Source organism: Euleptes europaea, chromosome 2 (assembly GCF_029931775.1).
Source record: "Euleptes europaea isolate rEulEur1 chromosome 2, rEulEur1.hap1, whole genome shotgun sequence".
In the NCBI taxonomy this organism is placed as follows: Eukaryota; Metazoa; Chordata; class Lepidosauria; order Squamata; family Sphaerodactylidae; genus Euleptes; species Euleptes europaea.
Window position 1 is genome coordinate 24,942,963 of NC_079313.1, and position 19,665 is coordinate 24,962,627.

Consider the following 19,665-nt stretch of genomic DNA (forward strand, 5'->3'; position numbering starts at 1 on the left):
AGGCAGCCTTCCTTATGGGTGGGCACTTTGGGTTCCTTAATTGTTTCTTTCATTTAGTTCCAGTGGCACACAGCTTGGGCATTTTTGATTAGTCGGATATATCTGAAGAATGTGTGGTACCATTCACACTGCAAGAAGTCAATGAGCAAGCCCAATGTTTCTTTTCAAATACACGAGTAACGCTACCGCAGACCTGTCTTCTTCCCCTGATTCCCATTCCTGGTTAGGTTTTCAATCTGTGCTGTACCTTACATTTTTCAGTTCCCTAGAAATCTGACTTCTATGTACACCATTACATTTCAAAATATAGGCTCTTCCAGCTTAGCTAAAATTATTTCACTCTGGACTAGGTTGCCACCTTTTTTTCTGGTAAGGACCCTGAGACTTCAAAAGGTATATGCTGGGTGAAAATTCAGTAGTACCACCTTCCCCATTACAGTATCTTCATGATGGGGAAAAGCTGACTACTGGATTTTGTTCCTACGTGCAGCTATTAAAAAGCACAAGAGCCATGCTAGAGAAAAAAACTGCAGCCATACATTGCAGATGAAATTATTTGGCACACTTCATCGTTTGGGTCCAGATAATAGTTTAACTACAAGCAAGGACATTAAGACTGCAGTCCTGTGCACACTTCAGCCCCATAGAACTCTGCCGGATTTACTTCTTGGTAAAGATGCCTGAGGTTGGGCTGCTTTAAAGCCCTGACCTGGATGGCCCAGGCTAGCCTGATCTTGTCAGATCTCAGAAGCTAAGCAGGGTTGGCCCTGGTTAGTATTTGGATGGGAGACCACCAAGAAATTCTAGGGTTACTATGCGGAAGCAGGCAATGACAAAACTACCTCTTGCCTTAAAAAATCCTACAGGGTCACCCTAAGTGGGCTGAAACTTGACAGCACTTTACATACACACACACACTTTAATATTCTTACATTCAAAGGCCAAACGGAATATTAAAGGGATTCTTTAGCTTTCCATGGAAGATCATATAAATGATTGCCTTATCAAGGACTGAGTAATCAACAGAAACCAAGAAATGCTTGTGAATATATGAACCAGCCCCAGAGCTGGCAAGCCTGTTTCCTCTGACTGCCCTTTTAAAGAATATGTACTTCTTCATGGCATTTTTTTTTTTAACCATAGTGAACCTATGGGACATATATGATAAAAAATACTGGGGTGGTGGGGAAACAAAAAGCATGGCTTAGAAGGCCAATACACCTATTACACAGCACAATTTAGGCTGCTACTAGTAGACAGAAAAACATTGAACACTCTGGAATAAAAGCTAGGAGAATAGCTCTGGTTCCCCAGGAAGCAAATAAAGCTGAGATTAGATGCACAGCAGGAACAACAAGGTAATGCCAGTTTGGTACACAAGTGATTAACAAAGATCATACTTTTTAGGCAGGTGCAATCCAGCAATTGCTGCAGTTATGCTTGATGTGGATTAGGGATATTGTGCTAACCCAGCAGGTTCAGTTCCCAACCCAGTAACTGTAATTCCACCAATGCAAACAACTGTCCCGAAGCTTCCTGATGTCCAGTTCTATCCCATTTACTCTCTCAGAAAAAAAAAATCTTAGTGACTGTTTTCACACATTATTGTGCAAGCCAGGCAGAGTTGGATGGTGGAACTCTCGTGCAAGTTAGTTGGGGATTGAAGAGTTATTAAGGAATGAGCATTTTGACCCATGTCCAAATGCACATCTCACTGAAAGCGACGGAGCAGCATGTGTCAGTTTCTCTTCTAATTTGTCTTCCTTTGTTTATGCATGGATGCCGTCTTCAGTAATTGACGGACCAACGCAGATATTGGTGCGAGATGTCTCCGACACAGTGGCCTTTGTTGAATGGACTCCCCCTCGTGCTAAAGTGGATTACATCCTGCTGAAATATGGCCTAGAGAATGGAGAAGGGGGGAAAACCATCTTTCGGCTACAGCCTCCCCTTAGCCAGTACTCTATGCAAGCTCTGCGACCCGGCTCCCGGTACGAAGTCTCCATCACTGCTGTCTGTGGGACCAACGAGAGCGATGCTGCAGTCACCCACTTTGTAACAGGTACACCCAAGATAATTGAATGCTAAGCAGAGAGCTTGTAACCAGACATAGTCATAAACGTTTGCCTTCTATGCCAGGGGTCCCCAACCTTTTTGAGCCTGTGGGCACAACTGGATTTCTGACAGTGTGGTGGGTGCAGCCACAAAATGGCTGCCACAAAATGGCTGCGCAAGAGGCACAGCCAGTCACAAAATGGCTACTGCAACTTGACTTCATCACGTAGTGAGGATCCTTGTGCTGTGGTGGCAGCTGCTGCCAAAGCAGAGTTTTTAAAAATCCGCACAGCCGATCAAATGTTCAATGGGTTTCAGACCCAGTGGTCCTAGATCTTAAGGATGCCTATTTTCATCTATCTATTCATGACAGGCTTGGTTCTTGTAGAAATTTAGACCCAATGTTGACCCACAGTGGAAAAAGTTGTCCATACCTAGGCTGGGCCCTGACCTGGATGGCCCAGGCTAGCCTGATCTCGTCAGATCTCAGAAGCTAAGCAGGGTCAGCCCTGGTTAGTATTTGGATGGGAGACCACCAAGGAAGTCCATGGTTGCCATACAGAGGAAGGCACTGGCAAACCACCTCTGTTAGTCTTTTGCCATGAAAACCCCAAAAGGGGTCACCATAAGTCGGCTGCGACTTGACGGCACTTTACACACACACACACACACCTAGGCTGGTCATAAGATCTTTGGTTTGGTGGTCAGAGGAACACAACCTATCTCAGGGTATTCCCTTTGGAGTACAGGACCATCACTTGCAAATCTTTACAGATGCTTCCCTGCTAGGTTGGGGAGCACATTGTAATGGTGTGCGTATAAATGGACTTTGGTCGCATGTAGAGTCCGCATTGCACATTAATTTGCTAGAACATAGAGCAATTAGATATGCTCTGATTTCTTTTTCAGCTCTGACCACAGGGAAATACTTGGCTATCAGCACAAACCAAGTATTATATCTGTAAACAAGGGAGTGCAGGTTACCGTGCTCTGTGCGACAAAGCATGTCGGATTTGGCAGTGGGCAGTAGCACAGCAGACTATGTTACCAGCCATTCATATAGTGGGTCAGGACAACACCTTAGCAGACAGCCTAAGCAGGGAACATTACGACCACCACGAGTGGGAGCTGAACATCAAATACCTCATGCCTGTTTTTCAGCAGTGGGTTCACCCCACTGTAGACCTGTTTGCCATGGCTTACAATAAAAAAGCCCACATTATGGCTCAAGAGCATCAGTAGGCGAGAACTCTATGGGAGATGGATTCCAGCTCACTTGAAACTGGGGTCTACCGCATGCCTTCCCTCCTTTCCTCCTCCTAAACTGGATGATAGCAAAACTGAAGGCAGACAGAATGGGTTGCATTCTGATAGCCCCTCACTGGCCAAAGAAAGTTTCATGACACTACGAGTTTGAGAAGACCTACTAGAGTTAGGTTTCTTACATCACCACAATGTCAGCTCACTCCACCTAACTGCACTGCTTATCAGGCAGTGAACACATGGTCTGACAGGGTTGTCAATGTCTTGCTATCTTCACACAAGCCAGCGACTAGGAGGTAATACTCAGCCAAATGCAACCGTTTTGCCAGATGGGCATCTGTTAAAAAGTTGAAGCCTGATACATGTTTGTTGATTGATGTGTTTGACTGATGTGTTTGTTGACTGATGTGTTTGATTCAAGGCTTTTCAATGCCTCCGCAGTGGTGTTACCCAGCTGATGTATCCACCCTTTGAGCCCATGGCCCCGTGTAACTTGGATTACCTGTCATATAAGACTGCATTTCTAGTGGCCATTATATCAACCCATAGAGTGGCTGGCTTGAGGGCACTGCGACTTGACCCCCCCCCCTTCACAAAATTTCATAGTGACAAAGTGGTTTAAAATCTAGACTTTCCAATGAAGGTCTATCAAAATTCCATGTTTCCCAGGATATCATTTTACCGGTGTTCTTCCCATGCCCATAGTCCACTGCGGACAAAGTATTGCACTCTTTAGATGCCCATAGAGCACTACTGTTTTATTTAAAATATACAGCTCCATTCAGGACAGAAGATAACCTGTTTCTCTGCTTTAAAGGTGCTAACAAGGGGAAAGTGTTTCAACTGAAACCCTGTCTAGATGGGTGGGGGAGGAGGAGGAGGAGAAGGAGAAGAAGAAGAAGAAGTGTTTTCACTACCACTTTCTCTACCACTTAAGGAAGAATCAAACCAGCTTACAATCATCTTCCCTTCCCCTCCCCACAACAGACACCCTGTGAGGTAAGTGGGGCTGAGAGAGCTCTTCAAGCTGTGACTAGCCTAAGGACGTCCAGCTGGTTTCATGTGGAGGAGTGGGGAAACAAATCCAGTTCACTAGATTAGCATCCGCCGCTCATATGGAGTAGTGGGGAATCAAACCTGGTTCTCCAGATCAGAGTGGGGAAACCAAACCACTCCAAACCACCGCTGTTAACCACTACACCACACTGGCTCTCAAGAAAGCACAGCAGCAGTTCCCATTGCAGATTAAGGCCCATTCTACCAGGGCACAAGCTTCCTTGGCCACATTCTTGTCCCAAATTGATCTGTGAGAAATCTGTAGAGCAGCAACCTGGTCTACTCCATCGACCTTTATCAAGATGGATGTGGACTCCAGGAACAAGGCAACTGTTGGGAGAGCAGTTCATCAGTCACTGTTTCGTTAAGCCCACCTCCTGAGTAAGTGAGCTTGCTACTCTCCCATGTGGGACTGCACAGAAGCCACGAAGATGAAAATAGGGTTGCACTCACCTGTGGTTGTTGTTCATCGAGCAGTCTTCTGTGCAGACATGCATCCCTCCCTACTCCCCTGCTGTGGGCTGCCGTTATCATTTACTGGGGCCCGGACAGCTTCTCGGCGGCAGAGGAGAACTGAGGGAGAGCGCTCCCGCCTCCTCTTCTGTCTCATGACCATTTGGGCAGGAAAAACTCTGGCATGAGGTTGGAGGGAAGAGGGAGCACTCCACAGAGCCGATCTTTCGGGAAGATTACAAGTCTGTACTTAGGGCTGGCCCGCGCAAGCGCAGTTCCCACATGTGCCTGCACAGAAGACCACTCGATGAACAATAGTTACAGGTAAGTGCAACCCTGTTTTCCCTGGAACACACATGGATTTCCCCAGCAGTCCCAGTAAAACCACCCTAGAACTCTTTCTGCACATTTTGGAATTGAGGAGAACCCACATGTGACTGTGTTAAGTCTGATACAGTATGGCGACCCAGACACAACCTGTGTACTCCCTAATGTGTGAAGAGGTGATAGAAGCTGGTAGAACCCAACCCATAATGACCAGATGGAATGGTTGCTGCAGAAGACAGCTGGTCCCAGGCAGGCCAATGGAGGGGCCTCCCTTTCTCGCCCCCTCCCTCTGATACAGCCTTGAAGCAACCCCAGACAGGAAGGGGAGATTCCTGCTGTCTCCAATAAGTATGCAGAATGTGCATATTTACTAGTACCGTATATGAATACTCTCGTTAGCATTCTATGGGCTTTGATTTAATTAAAAAATTTCTAACAGGTTTAATTTATTGTTCCATAAAAGAGGAGGTGGGAAACATGTTTGGGAACTCATTTATGGGCTTGTATATTACCTGTCATAAAGGTTACAGATGGATACTAGTACTTCTGTAATGTTAAGTCTGTGATGATACCTTGCCAACTGAACCTCAGAGTGTATGTGGGGGGTGCATGTGCTCTTAATGATTTGCTGAGTCTTCCATTCTGTGGTTTGCTTCTACGGCATTTCATAATCGTAAAGACAAATAGAAAGCAAGACATGCTGCATTATAAATTTGTTACTCCTCCTTCACACGGTATGAAGCGGCTCACATTCTGCCTTTTGTACATACAGCCAATGTGCACGGCAGCTGGTACATAGGAGAATGTAACCTCTCCAAGGCTCACCTGTGGAGATCCTAATTAGGCAACCCCACAGAGCGTTGCAATGAAAATGCACACACATTAAAAGAAAACACGGTGTCGTGCGCTGAATTGAAAGGTGAATACTCTTACATGGCTATAGTTGCTTCTTCTTTCTTCTTTTTAAATAGAATACACTTTTGGAGGACAAATCTTTCATTTCAGCACCCCAAACCCATAATGTCTAACATGTTTTGTATTAGAATGAAGAGTTTGGGCCATGATAAGGGAGGAGAACAGAAAGGACATAACCCAGAGTGTGTTTTGTACATAGAAGGTCCCTGTTTTAATTTACCTCTATTTAAAAAGGGTCTCAGCTCGTTCAAAAAGATGCTTCCCGGACAGCCCTCTTCTACTGTGCCATCCTGAGCAGAGTTGCAACCTTCTAAATCCATTGAAGTCAGTGGGCTTAGAAGGGTAAAACTCTGCTTAGGACGGCACTGATGTAATCATAGGAAATATAGGACTAGATGGACCAATGGTCTGCTTCAATAGAAGTATAAATACGGATTTTTTAAAAATGTTGTGAATTGGTCTCTTGTAGCATTCAAATCTGGACTTGATGTTGTTTCATCAAATTTTCTTGAACACTAAATTCTAGCCTCCGGGCTTTGCCTCATTTGATTTCATTTCATTTCAGAACAATTAACCTTCCAAATGGCTTATTAGGTAACGTGGCAGATTTGCCACCATCTCAGAACTACATATTATATGTATATACACTGGATGTCTAGCTGAACAATGTATTCCGAATGCTAATTAGATAAAGACCATGAAGTGCTTTGCACACTTTAATGCATTACATAAATGATAAGGGTTATCATCACTATTAGTTAATGAGCAACTTTTCAGCTTTGTGCAAGAATTATTGGTTTAAATCCTCTGCCTGGAATTGTCATAGAGGGCACGATGGCAACAAATCTAAGGGAGCAATTCTAAGCAGGCCTGTTCAAAATTAAGTCCCATTTTATTCAATAGGGCTTACTCCTAGGAAAGTGTTCTTAGGGTTGCATTCTATATCATGCAGCATGTGTTGCATAAGAAAAGATCCAAGCTGTTTTACCGACAGAGCCAGAGGTCACCCCTCCAATGACTTTGGGTCTTTGTTTTGATTAGGCATGCCGTTTCCAACCGTCGGAGGTCGCCTCGCTCTCCCCCTGCATTTCCCTACGTTTTGCCCATGTTTTCAGGGACCTGTTGTATTTCAAATTTGAAAACGTGGGCAAAGCATGGGGAAATGCAAGGGGAGAGCAAGGCAACCTCTGACAGTCGGAAATGGCATGCCTAATCAAAACAAAGACCCAAAGTCGTCGGAGTGGTGGCTGCGAGGGAAACAGCCATGCATAAAAAGCCTGGGACTAGGATCTGGGAAACCCAAGTTCAAGTCCCCACCCTGCCATGGAAACTTGGTGGGTGACCTTGGACTATGTCAGGCCTTTACTGCTCTGCAAGTAAGGGTTTGGCAGGTGCAGGCCAGAGGCCTTGACTTCTTTGAAGTTGGGGTTTGGCAGCCAGCCTCTGTCGAGGCCGGGTTCTGGCTGCTGGTCAAGGTTATGATCTCATGCTGTGAATCCTGTTTATCCTGTCTCATTATGGCTACGATGCCGTGAGAACCGTTATCTGTTAGTAACCTTAGTAACCGTGCATTGCTGTTTTCGCTTTGAATGCTTGTACATTGTAACCCTTTTGCTTTGCTTTCATTAATGCCCTTTCCTGCGTGAGAGGCAGTCACTTCTTAAATCTGTCTTTTTGCTCCTAATAAATTAGCATTGCTTAGGTTCACCTGCCTCAGCGTGTCTGTTTATGGGAAGCTAGGGATAGACACCTAAGTTGACAGACCAGTCATTCTTAGTTTAGCCATCCTCACAGGGTTGTTATCAGTATAAAGTGAACAAGGAGGAATGATGTAAGCTATGATGTAATGATGAGAGCCAGCATGGTGTAGTGGTTAAGAGCGGTGGTTAGGAGCGGTGGACTAATCTGGAGAACCGGGTTTGATTCCCCACACCTCCACATGAGCGACGATCGGATTCTAATCCAGTGAACTGGGTTGGTTTCCCCACTCTTACACATTAAGCCAGCTAGGTGACCTTGGGCTAGTCACAGCTCTCTCAGCCCCACCTACCTCACAGGGTGTCAGTTATGGGCAGGAGAAGAGAAGATTATTGTAAACCGGTTTGATTCTCCCTTAAGTGGTAAAAAAAAATGGCATATAAAAACCAACTCTTCTTCTTCTTCTATTTGGGGTCCCAAATTGGAAGAAGGGCAGGGTAGAAATGAAGTAATTAAAACAAATGAAGTAAACTTTCTCAAACATATGACAAGGTTGCCAGCGTGACAATACCTTTCTCATAAGCAGTACCACTATATTCAGTATGACTGCTCATGGGTTGACAGCGAACATGGATTGCAGTCGAGAACAAAAACTGAAGTAAAAACATGAGCTTTTTCTTTTCTTTTTTTGAAATGCAGAAATTGATGCTCCCAAAAACTTGCATGTGCTCTCCCGCAAATCGGACAGCTTGGAACTTGAGTGGGACAACAGTGAAGCAGAGGTGGAGAACTTCAAGGTAGTGTACAGCACCCTGGCTGGAGAGGAGTACCACGAGGTGCTGGTGCCACGGAATGCAGGTGCCACAACCAGGGTGACCCTCGTAGGTAAGCCTCCTCCCCATTTGTACAGGGGGAAGTTTCAATGGTCTTTGTGTACATGACAGTACATACGCAAGTGGTTGGATTTGAAACATTTACCTGTGCCACCATGCAGTTCCTCCAACAGATTGACATTTCCATTTGCAGAGAAGGGGCAGTGATTTCTGCTAATTCCCCCTCCCATTGTAGACCCCCACTTTGCACCTTACGCTGTTCCTAAAGGCCTGCTGACCCCTAGAAACCAATGTTTTGAGGTTTAATGGGCTTCAGCAGGAGAGGAAAGCAGGAAAGACCCACTCTGCAATGTCCATGAGTGGTTGGATACATGCCACTTTTATGAAAACAAAAATCTTTGTGGATGTTATAATAGCCGTGCAAAGTGAGGAGATGGCCTTTCTAGGAGGCTTTTATAGAGCTAAAAGAGAAGGGTGTCCCTTTAGTGAGCTCTGATGGCCTGAAGATGCTGGCTTTAATAAAGGCTTTTGATGGCTAGTGGCTACTAGCTATGGACGCCTTCTCTTGGAACTGGCACTGGAGAGAAAGAGTTGGAATGTAGCCAGCAAAGGAGACAGAAGACTGAGTTTTTTTCAGCTGGCTAATAAGAAGGAAGCCCTGACTTGGATGTCCCAGGCTAGCCCGATTTCATCAGACCTCAGAAGCTAAGCAGGGTTGGCCATGTTTAGTACTTGGATAGGAGACCACCAAGGAAGTCCAGGGTCACTACGCAGATAATGGCAAACCACTTCTGCTCATCTCTTGCCTTGAAAACCCTACACGGTCACCATAAGTCAGCTATGACTTGACAGCACTTTCCACTACCAATAAGAAGGAAAGAGGCCTAGTAGGACATAATATTTGTTGTAGGTAGGACTGACGCTTCTTTGATGCCTAGAACAGTGCCTGGATGCTCGTCCGCTCCTCCATGCTCAGTTTGTATATTTTAAAATAAATCCCCACAAGTCTCCAGTATACTCTTTCGTATGGAAACTGACCCAATAAAAGGCTTCCCCTTGACATTTCCTGTATCTCAGGGGAAGCGGAGAGCATGAAAGAGAATTGTCTTTCAAGCAATGTGATTGCAACACGATGCTCTGATATTTGATCTGTGGGGACTGCCTCATAGCTGTTAGCCGTCACCATTCTGCAGCAATTTCACTTCCTATACAGAGCTTACATCCTTGAGTACCTAAGAACTTTGCCTACTTTGGTGTGCAAATTTATTTAAGTGTAATTGAGTCATTAGTCACTTAAAAGGCAGATGATTAAACAACTCAAAAGAATTAATCACCCCATTCGAAACAGATCTTTAGCACCACAATGGAAAGAAGACTTCTGGGGCCGCACAGCCAACCAACTGCAGCATCATCTGGTCACGCAGATGGACAGTCCGTCCTATACACACAAATTAGACCTAAGCGATTAACCCACCTCCTCTTGAGGGCTACAAAAAGAACGAGAATGAACAGGGAGTGGACACCAGAGAAGAGAGATGTGAACAAATAACCCTGTGGTAGAGGGGCACGCTCATTTGGAGGCACAGTTCAGTGAAATGATCCAGATGGTTTGGGAAAGTAGGCTCCGTGCTACATTCTTTCCCAGTCCCAAATATGATGATCAGTTCAACTCTGAGTGCAAAGCAAAAGCCACTCACCAAAGTGTTCCAAATGAAAATTGGTCTATCAGCACACATCTACCCTGCTCAGTGTCTCATATCCAGCTGTGACAAAACTATAAGGTCCCAGAGGAAAAAGGGAGGGAGGAGACCCAAGACTGCAGGAGAATACATAGCCACACAGTGGAAGCAGCAGATTAAAAATAATGATCTCTCCTTCATAAATTTATACAACTCTGTTTTGGAATCTGATGCAGTTCTTTTTTCTCATGACTGTTCTGAGGAGGGCTGTTCCAGAGTTGTAATGAACCCATGTTAGGGTCGTTCCGTTTTTAAATCGAGTCAGTGCCTGGCTTCAAAACTTTATTCAGCCTTCAATTGCTCTTGCATTGCAGCACCTGATACATAATTCAGTTAGCTAGTTTGATGATAATGATAAGGAGGAGGAAGAGGAGGAGGATCCATTTTCACAGTTGTGCCCATCAGCAGATCCCATGCGGTTGGCTACCCAGGCCCCATGTCTTCCTGTTTTCACAGGCCCCAAAGAATTGCAGTTGCTCACACACATATACACCATTCCCCCCAATGAATGTCCCACTAGCTCCCTTGTACTGGTGTTGGGACCTAGACATTTCCCCCCTCTCTTGTAGCATCAATACAGCCATCCTTTTTCATCTGGGTACTTTCTGACCACTAGGAAGGACCATGCCTCCATGAGGCAGAGATGGGGAAGACCTGGGCTTAGTGAGTTGGTCTCACTCAGAGTAGACAGTACTAGGCTACATGGATGATGGTATGACTCAGTATAAGGCAAAGGAGCAAAAGGAGCCAATAGAAAAGTGAAGCGGTGGGAAAAGAATTGTCTCTGCTATCTGCTGCTGCTGCCAAAGTCCCTTAGCAGGTTGCCCATGGCTCAGTATAGCTGAAGGTGGTTCTTTGCATTATTATTCTTAATATTGTTTATATTGTCAGTGCCTTTCTCTTACTTCAGCAAGCTTTGCCTAAACAGGTGAGCCATCCCGGAACATTAGGGTTGCCAACCTCCAGGTGGGGACTGGGGATCTCCCAGTATTACAACTAATCTCCAGACAACAGAGATCAGTCCCCTTGGAGACAATGGCCGCTTTGGAGGGTGGATTGTATTGCATTATATTACACTGAGGTTCCTCCCCAAACCCCACCTACCCCAGGCGCCACCGCCAAAATCTCCAGGCATTTCCCAACACTGAGGTGGCAACCTTACCGAAAATCAAGATGTGGTGCCCTGCAGAGCAGAATCTCTCTTCTAGATGTAGAGGTGTGAGATGGTTCATATGGGAGTAGATTCAGCCCATGAGGAAGCAGGCTCTGAAGATGCTGGTCTTCAAAGCCTGCTTCCTGGTGGGCTGAATCTACTCCCATATTGAATTGAATGCAGGAACAATCTGGCAATCAGAGTAGTTTCTCATCAGAGAAAGGGAATATGGTCCCTTTGTAATTATGTACATAGAAGGAATAGAATCCCTGTACATAATTAGCCATTCTTCAAATCTTGCCAAGGAACCCCCATGCACATGGCAGAAGATTCTAAAGTAAGGTTGCCAACTTCCAGGTGGTGGCTGGAGATCTCCCGCTGTTACAACTGATCTCCAGCCGACAGAGGTCAGTTCACTTGGAGAAAATGGCCGCTTTGGCAATTGGACTTTATGGCATTGAAGTCTCTCCCCTCTCCAAACCACGCCCTTCTCAGGCTCCACCCCCAAAATCTCCAGGTATTTTCCAACCCGGAGCTGGCAACCCTCTTGCTTTGCCATCCACCTGTTGTCCACCTCTGCTTCCTGATGGGCACCATATTTTAAACTGATAGGGTTACCAACCTCCAGGCAGTAGCCGGAGATCTCCTGCTATTACAATTGGTCTCCAGGCAACAGAGATCAGTTCCCCTGGAGAAAATGGCCGCTTTGGCCATTGGACTCTATGGCGTTGAAGTCCCTCCCCTCTCCAAACCCCACCCTCCCCAGGCTCCACCCTCAAAATATCCAGGTATTTCCCACCCAGAGGAGGCCACTCTATGTTGAGCCCCAGCATTGCTCTATGTCAACTAAAAAGGAGTCCTGCAATTCCCCTGACACCTCCCTGTAGCTGGGTGTTGCAGCAAATGGAGTGAGGGGCAAACTGTCTTTCAGGGAATCTTCCAGCCCTCTAATGGAGGAACCCGGGATATGATTCTGGGGGTTTCCTGGAATACGTTGGAAAGCCTCTCCTCTACAGACAGAGCCACTTTAAGGAGCCTTTAGTCGCTGAGGGCCAGCCCAGCCTCTGCAAGGGATCAGCATCCTTCTCATTGTGCCCCACAAGCAATTGCTTTGGTGGCTTGATTGGAGAACCAATCCTGGCTACAGAGGTCACCTCTGTACAAGATGGAAAGGGAGAAGTGGTGCTTCCTAGGGGCAGCACTTGCTATACGCACATATAACCTGCGCGCACAGATGGCTAGATGTTTCCAGGACTAGAGGCAGAGAAAAGCAAGGAGCGAAGGTAGTGGGGGGGGGACATAAACCCCTTCTCTTCTTAACCTCTCCTTCAAGTTGCTCTTAGCACAGATTTCACGGCTGGCCTGTGCTACTACAGAAGAGCATGAAACAGGTTTTCCTTAATTCCATCAGCAAGGACGTTCCACCCTAGAGGGGAGATTGCTGTATAGCGTTGGCTTTGTCTGCCTCTTGAAGCGTGGCTGGCCATCTCCGCTGCCTATTTTCAGGCGCACATATAGCCTTTTGGATGGGTCCCCGGTCTGCACATCATGCTCTGCTTATGACTTGCTGCCTCAAACACGTCTTCGGAGAAGCTTTGACATCTGTTCAACCTAACATCCATAGCTGAGTATTTCTCACTACAGTGGAATCCCCTTACAGCTACCTATTCTGTGCAGTCACAATGTGGTCTTTATAAAATGAGATTATCTAGATTGCTGTCAGCGGTGCCAGACTTTCATTCAACTATTAGGCGCTGTCAGAGTGTGTCAGAAAAATGGCCTGTGGATTTCAGAGCAAGAAACAATTGAGAGACATGATCTGGCAAAAGCTAGGCATCCCGAAGTGCTGGTTTCTTTAATGCAATAGGGTTGCCATTCCCCAGGTGGGGCCTGGAGTTCTGGAATTAAAACAGACCTCAAGACAACAGAGGTCAATTCCCCTGGAGCAAATGGCTGCTGTAAAGGATGGACTCTGTGACATTATACCCTGATGCAGTCCCTGCCCCCAAATCCCCAAGAATTTCGCAACCCAGAGTTGGCAATCCTAAGTGTGACGCATATGCACAAATGTCTTCCATTGAAACTTTGGCTGGATCACATGTAGAGTGCACAGGAGGTGTAAATGAAAACAATCATTATCTATCTATCTATCTATCTATTTATCTATCTATCAGGGTTGCCAACCTCCAGGTACTAGCTGGAGATCTCCTGCTATTACAACTTATCTCCAGCCGATGGAGATCAGTTCACCTGGAGAAAATGGCCGCTTTGGCCATTGGACTCTATGGCATGTCTGGCAGCATGGTTCTTGCATAACTATCTATCTGTCTGTCTGTCTGTCTGTCTGTCTGTCTATCCTCAGTTATGCAAGAACCATGCTGCCAGATCAGAATAAGGACTTATCCAGCATTCAGTTCTCAATACAGGCTACAAGGCAGGCTTTCCAGCTCCTTGGGGAGACACAGCGAGGATGGGCTTGGCCAGCTTATATCTAACCAGCGGCATGGATTGCTTGTCCACTATTTGGATCCAAGCCAAGTCCCTTCAACAGCAGGGCATGGGTGGGGCTTGGATTCAGCTGGTGGGAGCATCAGCCAAGGCAGAGATGGGTATGCCTTGTTTGGAGTGACAAAAATAACTTGCACTTCTCTTGTGTGGCTGCCCAGTTGTCTCTGAGAAATTCACACAAAAAAAGACATAAAGGCAGCACTGTTGTTTGCTCCCCCCCCCCCCCGCTCACAACCTGTATTGAGAAAGACACTGGCTGTGAAGGTTCAGACAACCATTTCTGCTCTGTATTACCTTAAGAGAAGCTAAAGCCTTGCTACAGATCTAGTGAGTGGCCTGCTTTGCACTCGGGTTTAGCATGATGTACTGAGCAAATATTTTCATGGCTGAACATGCAGCCCAATCCTGTGCTTGTTTTCTTGGAAGTAAACCTCGGTAGGTTCAGCTGGAGTTATTCCCAGAAAGTATGCACAGAAATGCTGCGTATGGGCACTACTCTGAAATCTTCATTTACTGATGAGCATTAGTGAAGCTTCCATAGAATTACTTCCTCTGTTCCCATAACTTTTTGTTTACTTGTTTTATTTTTGACCTGTCTTTCTCCCCAGTGAGGACCCAAAATGGCACGCATCATTGTTCTTGCCTCCATTTTGTCCTCACAATAACTTTGTGAGGTTGGTTAGGCAGAGAGTGTGTGACGGGCCCGAGATCATCCAGCAAGCCTCCATGGCAGAGGGAGGATTCAGATCTGAGTCTCCCAGATTCTAGTCCAACACTCTAACCACTACACCACACTGGCCCTCATGGGGGGAAAAAAGAAATATATGCACTAGCATCATTCTTAAAATGGCTTCCTTTCATATTGGAGGGGGCTGATTTCTACCTAAACAGTTGGGGGGGGGCAAATTTTGAAAGCTTTCAAATATTTTGTAAGAAGTCAGAGAGGAAGTAAGCAGAAGTTCTTTAACCTATTAGATGAGGACAATTAAAGAAGCAGCAGGTTTAAAGTACAGGGAGATAGATACACACTGAGTTTTAGGGAAGAAGCTCTGTTTCTGACTGCTTCTGTATTGGAACAAGTACGGACGCCAGCTTTTCAGAGATTCTCCAACATGGACTGGCAAGGCAAATAGCAATCCACTGGAGCAGCACTGGCCAATTTCTGGTAAACACCAAATCGTGATAGATTCCTGACTATGGTGGGCCTTGATCCACCACTGGACTCTGCGTACATTCAATCTTAAGCAAGAATGTACACTCAGAATCATTCAACAATTTTTTAAGAAATCCTAAAAATTAATTCCTCATCACATTGATGTACCATATGGATCTTGGTAAGTTAGAGTAAAACATGTGTGAGCGAAGCCAGCCTAGCCTGGAACTTCTATCACTCTGTTTTCCTCCATATATTTGCACTAACATATCGAATCCTCCCCATAGCTCTGCAGTCTTACAAGGAGAGAATGGGTAGTACTGTTTAAGGGGTAAAGAAGGGGATAATGGGCTGCCTTCAGTGAGAGAGAACAATATGTTTCCTGGTTTATGTTTGGGTGTACTTGTAGGCAGAGAATCTTTGCCGTCTTGCATCTTTTGTAGTTCGGAGAATCTTCCAGCCTCTGTTCACGGGAGGGATAAATAAACCCACAAAAAGCCAAAGAGCACTGACAGAGAGCCACGGGTATCTGCTTTGATCCAATAATGATAATAGATGATAGATTGGCTTGGAAATTAACTAAATTGCCGTCTCCCCCGATGAGCCAGAAACCACAGGGCAGGCCTCCTGCCGGCAACTGGATACTTATAGCTCCACAGCTTGCAGGGAGAAGCTGGTTTCTTTCATTAATTATTGAGTGTTTCATTTATGCCTCATAAATAAGAAACTCAAATGAAAATGTTAGATGTCAAATCAGTTTGGTAACAAATAAAGCTATCGTGCACCGCTCTGTTTCTCTCCCTGTAAACTTTATGGAAGGGGACTGCAGCGGGTCTCAATAACCGTTAAGGAATAGTAATTCTTTGAAGTCCATTTTCCCAAACCTAAATGGGTAAAAATGATCCACAAAAGCCAGCCAATCTCTGATGCTTTGGGGTTGATTTTTTCTTTTAGGTGTAAATGATGGGTTGTAACACTTCGGGCCAGACTTTTGAAGCAATGGTGCAAACACAGTGTAATTTACTCACATTGTGGCAGGAGACAGGCAGTCATTTTTGAGTGAGTTGGAAATCATATGAAAAGTATGTCATTGCCTGTGGTAGATGGGCTCTTTTCTTCCATCCCACTGCTGCCTCTGTTCTGGGATTATAAAGGCAGGACTAGATGCCAGACCCAAAATGGGCCTCCCACAAAACTACACTTGATCTTAGCCAAAAGGCCGAGAAGCGATGGCCTTCCCACAAAACGATCTTTTCCATTGTATGTTTTGGCACATTAATCCATGGCATCCCATTATGCACTCCCCCTCCCCTGCCAGTGATGCAGAGCAGGGTCAAGGAAGGGCATGTTACAACACAATCTGGTAATAGTGTGCCAGTGTAGTATAGTAGTTAGTGTTAGAGTAGGTGTTATGTATGTATGTTGCCAGTAGGCAGAAGAAACCCCGCCGAGCTTGGGGTTCTCCGAGGCTCCTAAAACTGTATGTGCCATTGGTCACGGACCGGGGGGGGGAGTGGCCGCAGGCGGCCAGAGGGGCATATAAGCGGGGGCCAGCCCACTGTATTCCAGTTCTGTTCTTGTTCTCAATAAAGCGGTTGTTGTTGGAACTCCGTCTCCGACCTCGTGTGTTCCCCCCACGTGGACTTAACAGTGGCGACGAAGGCTGGTAGGCAGTCCAGCTGTCCTGCTGACTCTTGCTGAAATCACTCTCGCTTCTGCCGATTTCTCGGTGCCGGTAGGCAGCCCGGCTCGCCTTGCGAAATCACTTCGACACACGTGGGAGACGCATTGCACCGCACCATGGCCACCAAGGGCTCCATGGAAGCTTTCGATACGGCCCACCCCAGCGAGTGGGATAGCTACGCCGTCCGCTTTGCGTTGTTCCTGGATGCGAACGATGTTATCAATGCCGGCAAGAAACGCTCCCTGTTCTTCAGTGTGTGCGGCCCTCAAATGTTCCAGCTGGCCCAGACCCTGTTGTTGGTCTCTGACCTCGTGTGTCCTCCCCACGCGGACTTAACAGTAGGAACATGGAGATCTGACTTAAAGTCCCTCCTCTCTCATGGCACTTGGGAGACCCTCTGTCTCAATTGGTTTTAAGATTTAAATTCCTTTCTAACTGGGAACCCACATATTTGAAGGACATATTTGTCCAGAGGAAGGCAACAAAGATGGTGAGGGGTCTGGAGACTAAGTCCTATGAGGAAAGGTTGAAGGAGCTGAGTATGTTTACACTGAAGAGGAGAAGACTGAGAGGTGATATAACCATCTTCAAGTACTTGAAGGGCTGTCATATAGAGGATGGTTCCGAGTTGTTTTCTGTTGCCCCAGAAGGTCAGACCAGTAGGTATATCATATACCTTGCAGTTGTGGACAAGTTTACACCGGGACCACACAACGCAGCATACAAACAAGGATAAAAGAACATGAAAGATACTGCAGACTTGGCCAACCTGAGAAATCAGCAGTGGCTGAACATGGACTGATCCAAACAGGACACAGGGTCTTATTCCAAGACCCTGAAATACTGGACAATTCTACCAACTATTTTGGCAGATTGCACAGAGAAGCCATTGAAATTCATAAACATCAGCACAACTTTAACAGAAAAGAAGAGAGTTTAAGAATGAATAAGGCTTGGCTTCCTGACCTGAAAACCTCCAGACTAACAAAGACTACAGTCCACAATAGCCATGCGGATTAGTTTTGGATTCCACATGTTAACAGATCATTTCAGGATACAATGGTTCCATATTAACCTACCACACCCTCATTAGCACATTATCTTGATACTTACAGGACAATGATTAGCACATTACCTTTGATACTTTTTGCAGGACAATGACTCAGCTCAAACCTAACCCCTTTCTGACTATATATTACTCTTCCTACACACTTGACACTGTCCCTCAGTGTTACTCCTCTGAAGATGCCTGCCACAGCTGCTGGCGAAACGTCAGGAAAGAAAATACCAAGACCATGGTCACACAGCCTGGATAACCTACAAGAACCAATCAGACCAGTAGGTTGAAATTAAATCAAAAGAAGTTTCATCTAGACATTAGGAAGAAAAATTTTCTAACAGTTAGAGTGGTTCCTCGGTGGAACAGGCTTCCTCAGGAGGTGGTAAGCTCTCCTTCCCTGGAGGTTTTTAACCAGAGGCTAGATGGCTGTCTGTCAGCACTGTTGATTCTATGACCTTAGGCAGTTCATGAGAGGGAGGCCATCTTGGCCATCTTCTGGGCATGGAGTAGGGGTCACTGAGGGTGTGGGAGGTTGTGAATTTCCTGCACTGTGCAGGGGGTTGGACTAGATGACCCTGGTGGTCCCTTCCAACTCTATGATTCTATTATTCTACTCTTCCCTGTATAGGCCTGCTAATTGTTCAGTTGGTCCAATGCCTTCTGTTGGAAGTAGCCTCCATTTGGGAGGTGGACCTGACCTCCATAGGACCTCCATAGGCCTTCTCTGGCATTGTACACACTCCTTAGAATGGACTGCCATTGGAAGTGTTGAAGGTGCCCTCTCTGGCAGGATTTGGAAAGTGTTGTGTTGTTCCTCGATTTTAGTAAGCTGGTAAGAATTAGATCTCACTGTTACTGAGCTCACACAACTGTAGAGCTATTGGGCATATGGCTATTGAGTTTCTGCTTCTGACGATTTTTTAAAGTATTCTTAGGGTTGAAGTGTGTATTGGGGGGGCTGATTCTTAGGGCTAAGTTTTTTTCATTACTGTGGTGCTTGGTTGTTGTTTTAAAATAGCATTTTAGCAGTTTTTGGAAGCCACTTGGTGCATAGAAAAAGCAAGACATACGTTTTTAAAATCGACACAAACAAATACCTGTATTTTATAATGGCTCAATGCCTTTTGTTATGGTGACAAGGTAGCAACTGCTCAGAAAATGCAGACTGTGGAGCAATGCAAGCAGATACCACTATATAGATAAGAGGCACCAGCCTATGGGTTTGAATTTTCGGACCATGTAGCAGCCACTTTGCCAAAATGGCAAACCAATCACAGAATGGCTGGCACAAACCACTGGGAGTTTTTATGAAATGTTGGGAAGATGCCTGCTTGTAACCAGCTGTGATGGAGGCAGCTGTTTCCAAATGGTGCTGTCTGCAGACCCAAAGGTGATGTTCTTCCTAGGCTCTTCTGAAGCCTCTCTGATGCCTGTGTGGAGGGAAGCCAGGTTTGGTTCTTTGCTTTGAGGAAGAAGCAGGTGGGTGCCAGTAAACCCACTGGCAGGTGCCACAGTGGCCCAGGGATACCACGTTGGGTATCCCTGGTATAGATGTAAATAATAGCACTTCATTGTTTAACCTGTAGCTTTTTGTCCATCCACACGCAGATTTGATACAAGGAACAGAGTATGGAGTTGGGATTTCAGCCACCATGGATGGCAAACAAAGTGTTCCAGCTACCATGAATGCGAGAACCGGTGAGTGAATGATATATTATAGTCAATGGCAGCGCAATGGGGAGTGAAATTTCATGGCCTGTGTGAAAAG

General features: G+C 45.8%; 1 protein-coding gene across 1 annotated transcript in view; it reads left to right on the forward strand.

The window, feature by feature from the left end:
- Window positions 1-19,665, forward strand: part of TNR (tenascin R) — a 105,295-nt gene that overhangs the window by 33,277 nt on the left and 52,353 nt on the right. Inside the window, exons 6-8 of the mRNA XM_056844148.1 lie at window positions 1,793-2,062; window positions 8,467-8,652; window positions 19,506-19,595. Coding sequence (XP_056700126.1) covers window positions 1,793-2,062; window positions 8,467-8,652; window positions 19,506-19,595 — 546 coding nt within the window. The remainder of the gene's footprint in view (window positions 1-1,792; window positions 2,063-8,466; window positions 8,653-19,505; window positions 19,596-19,665) is intronic.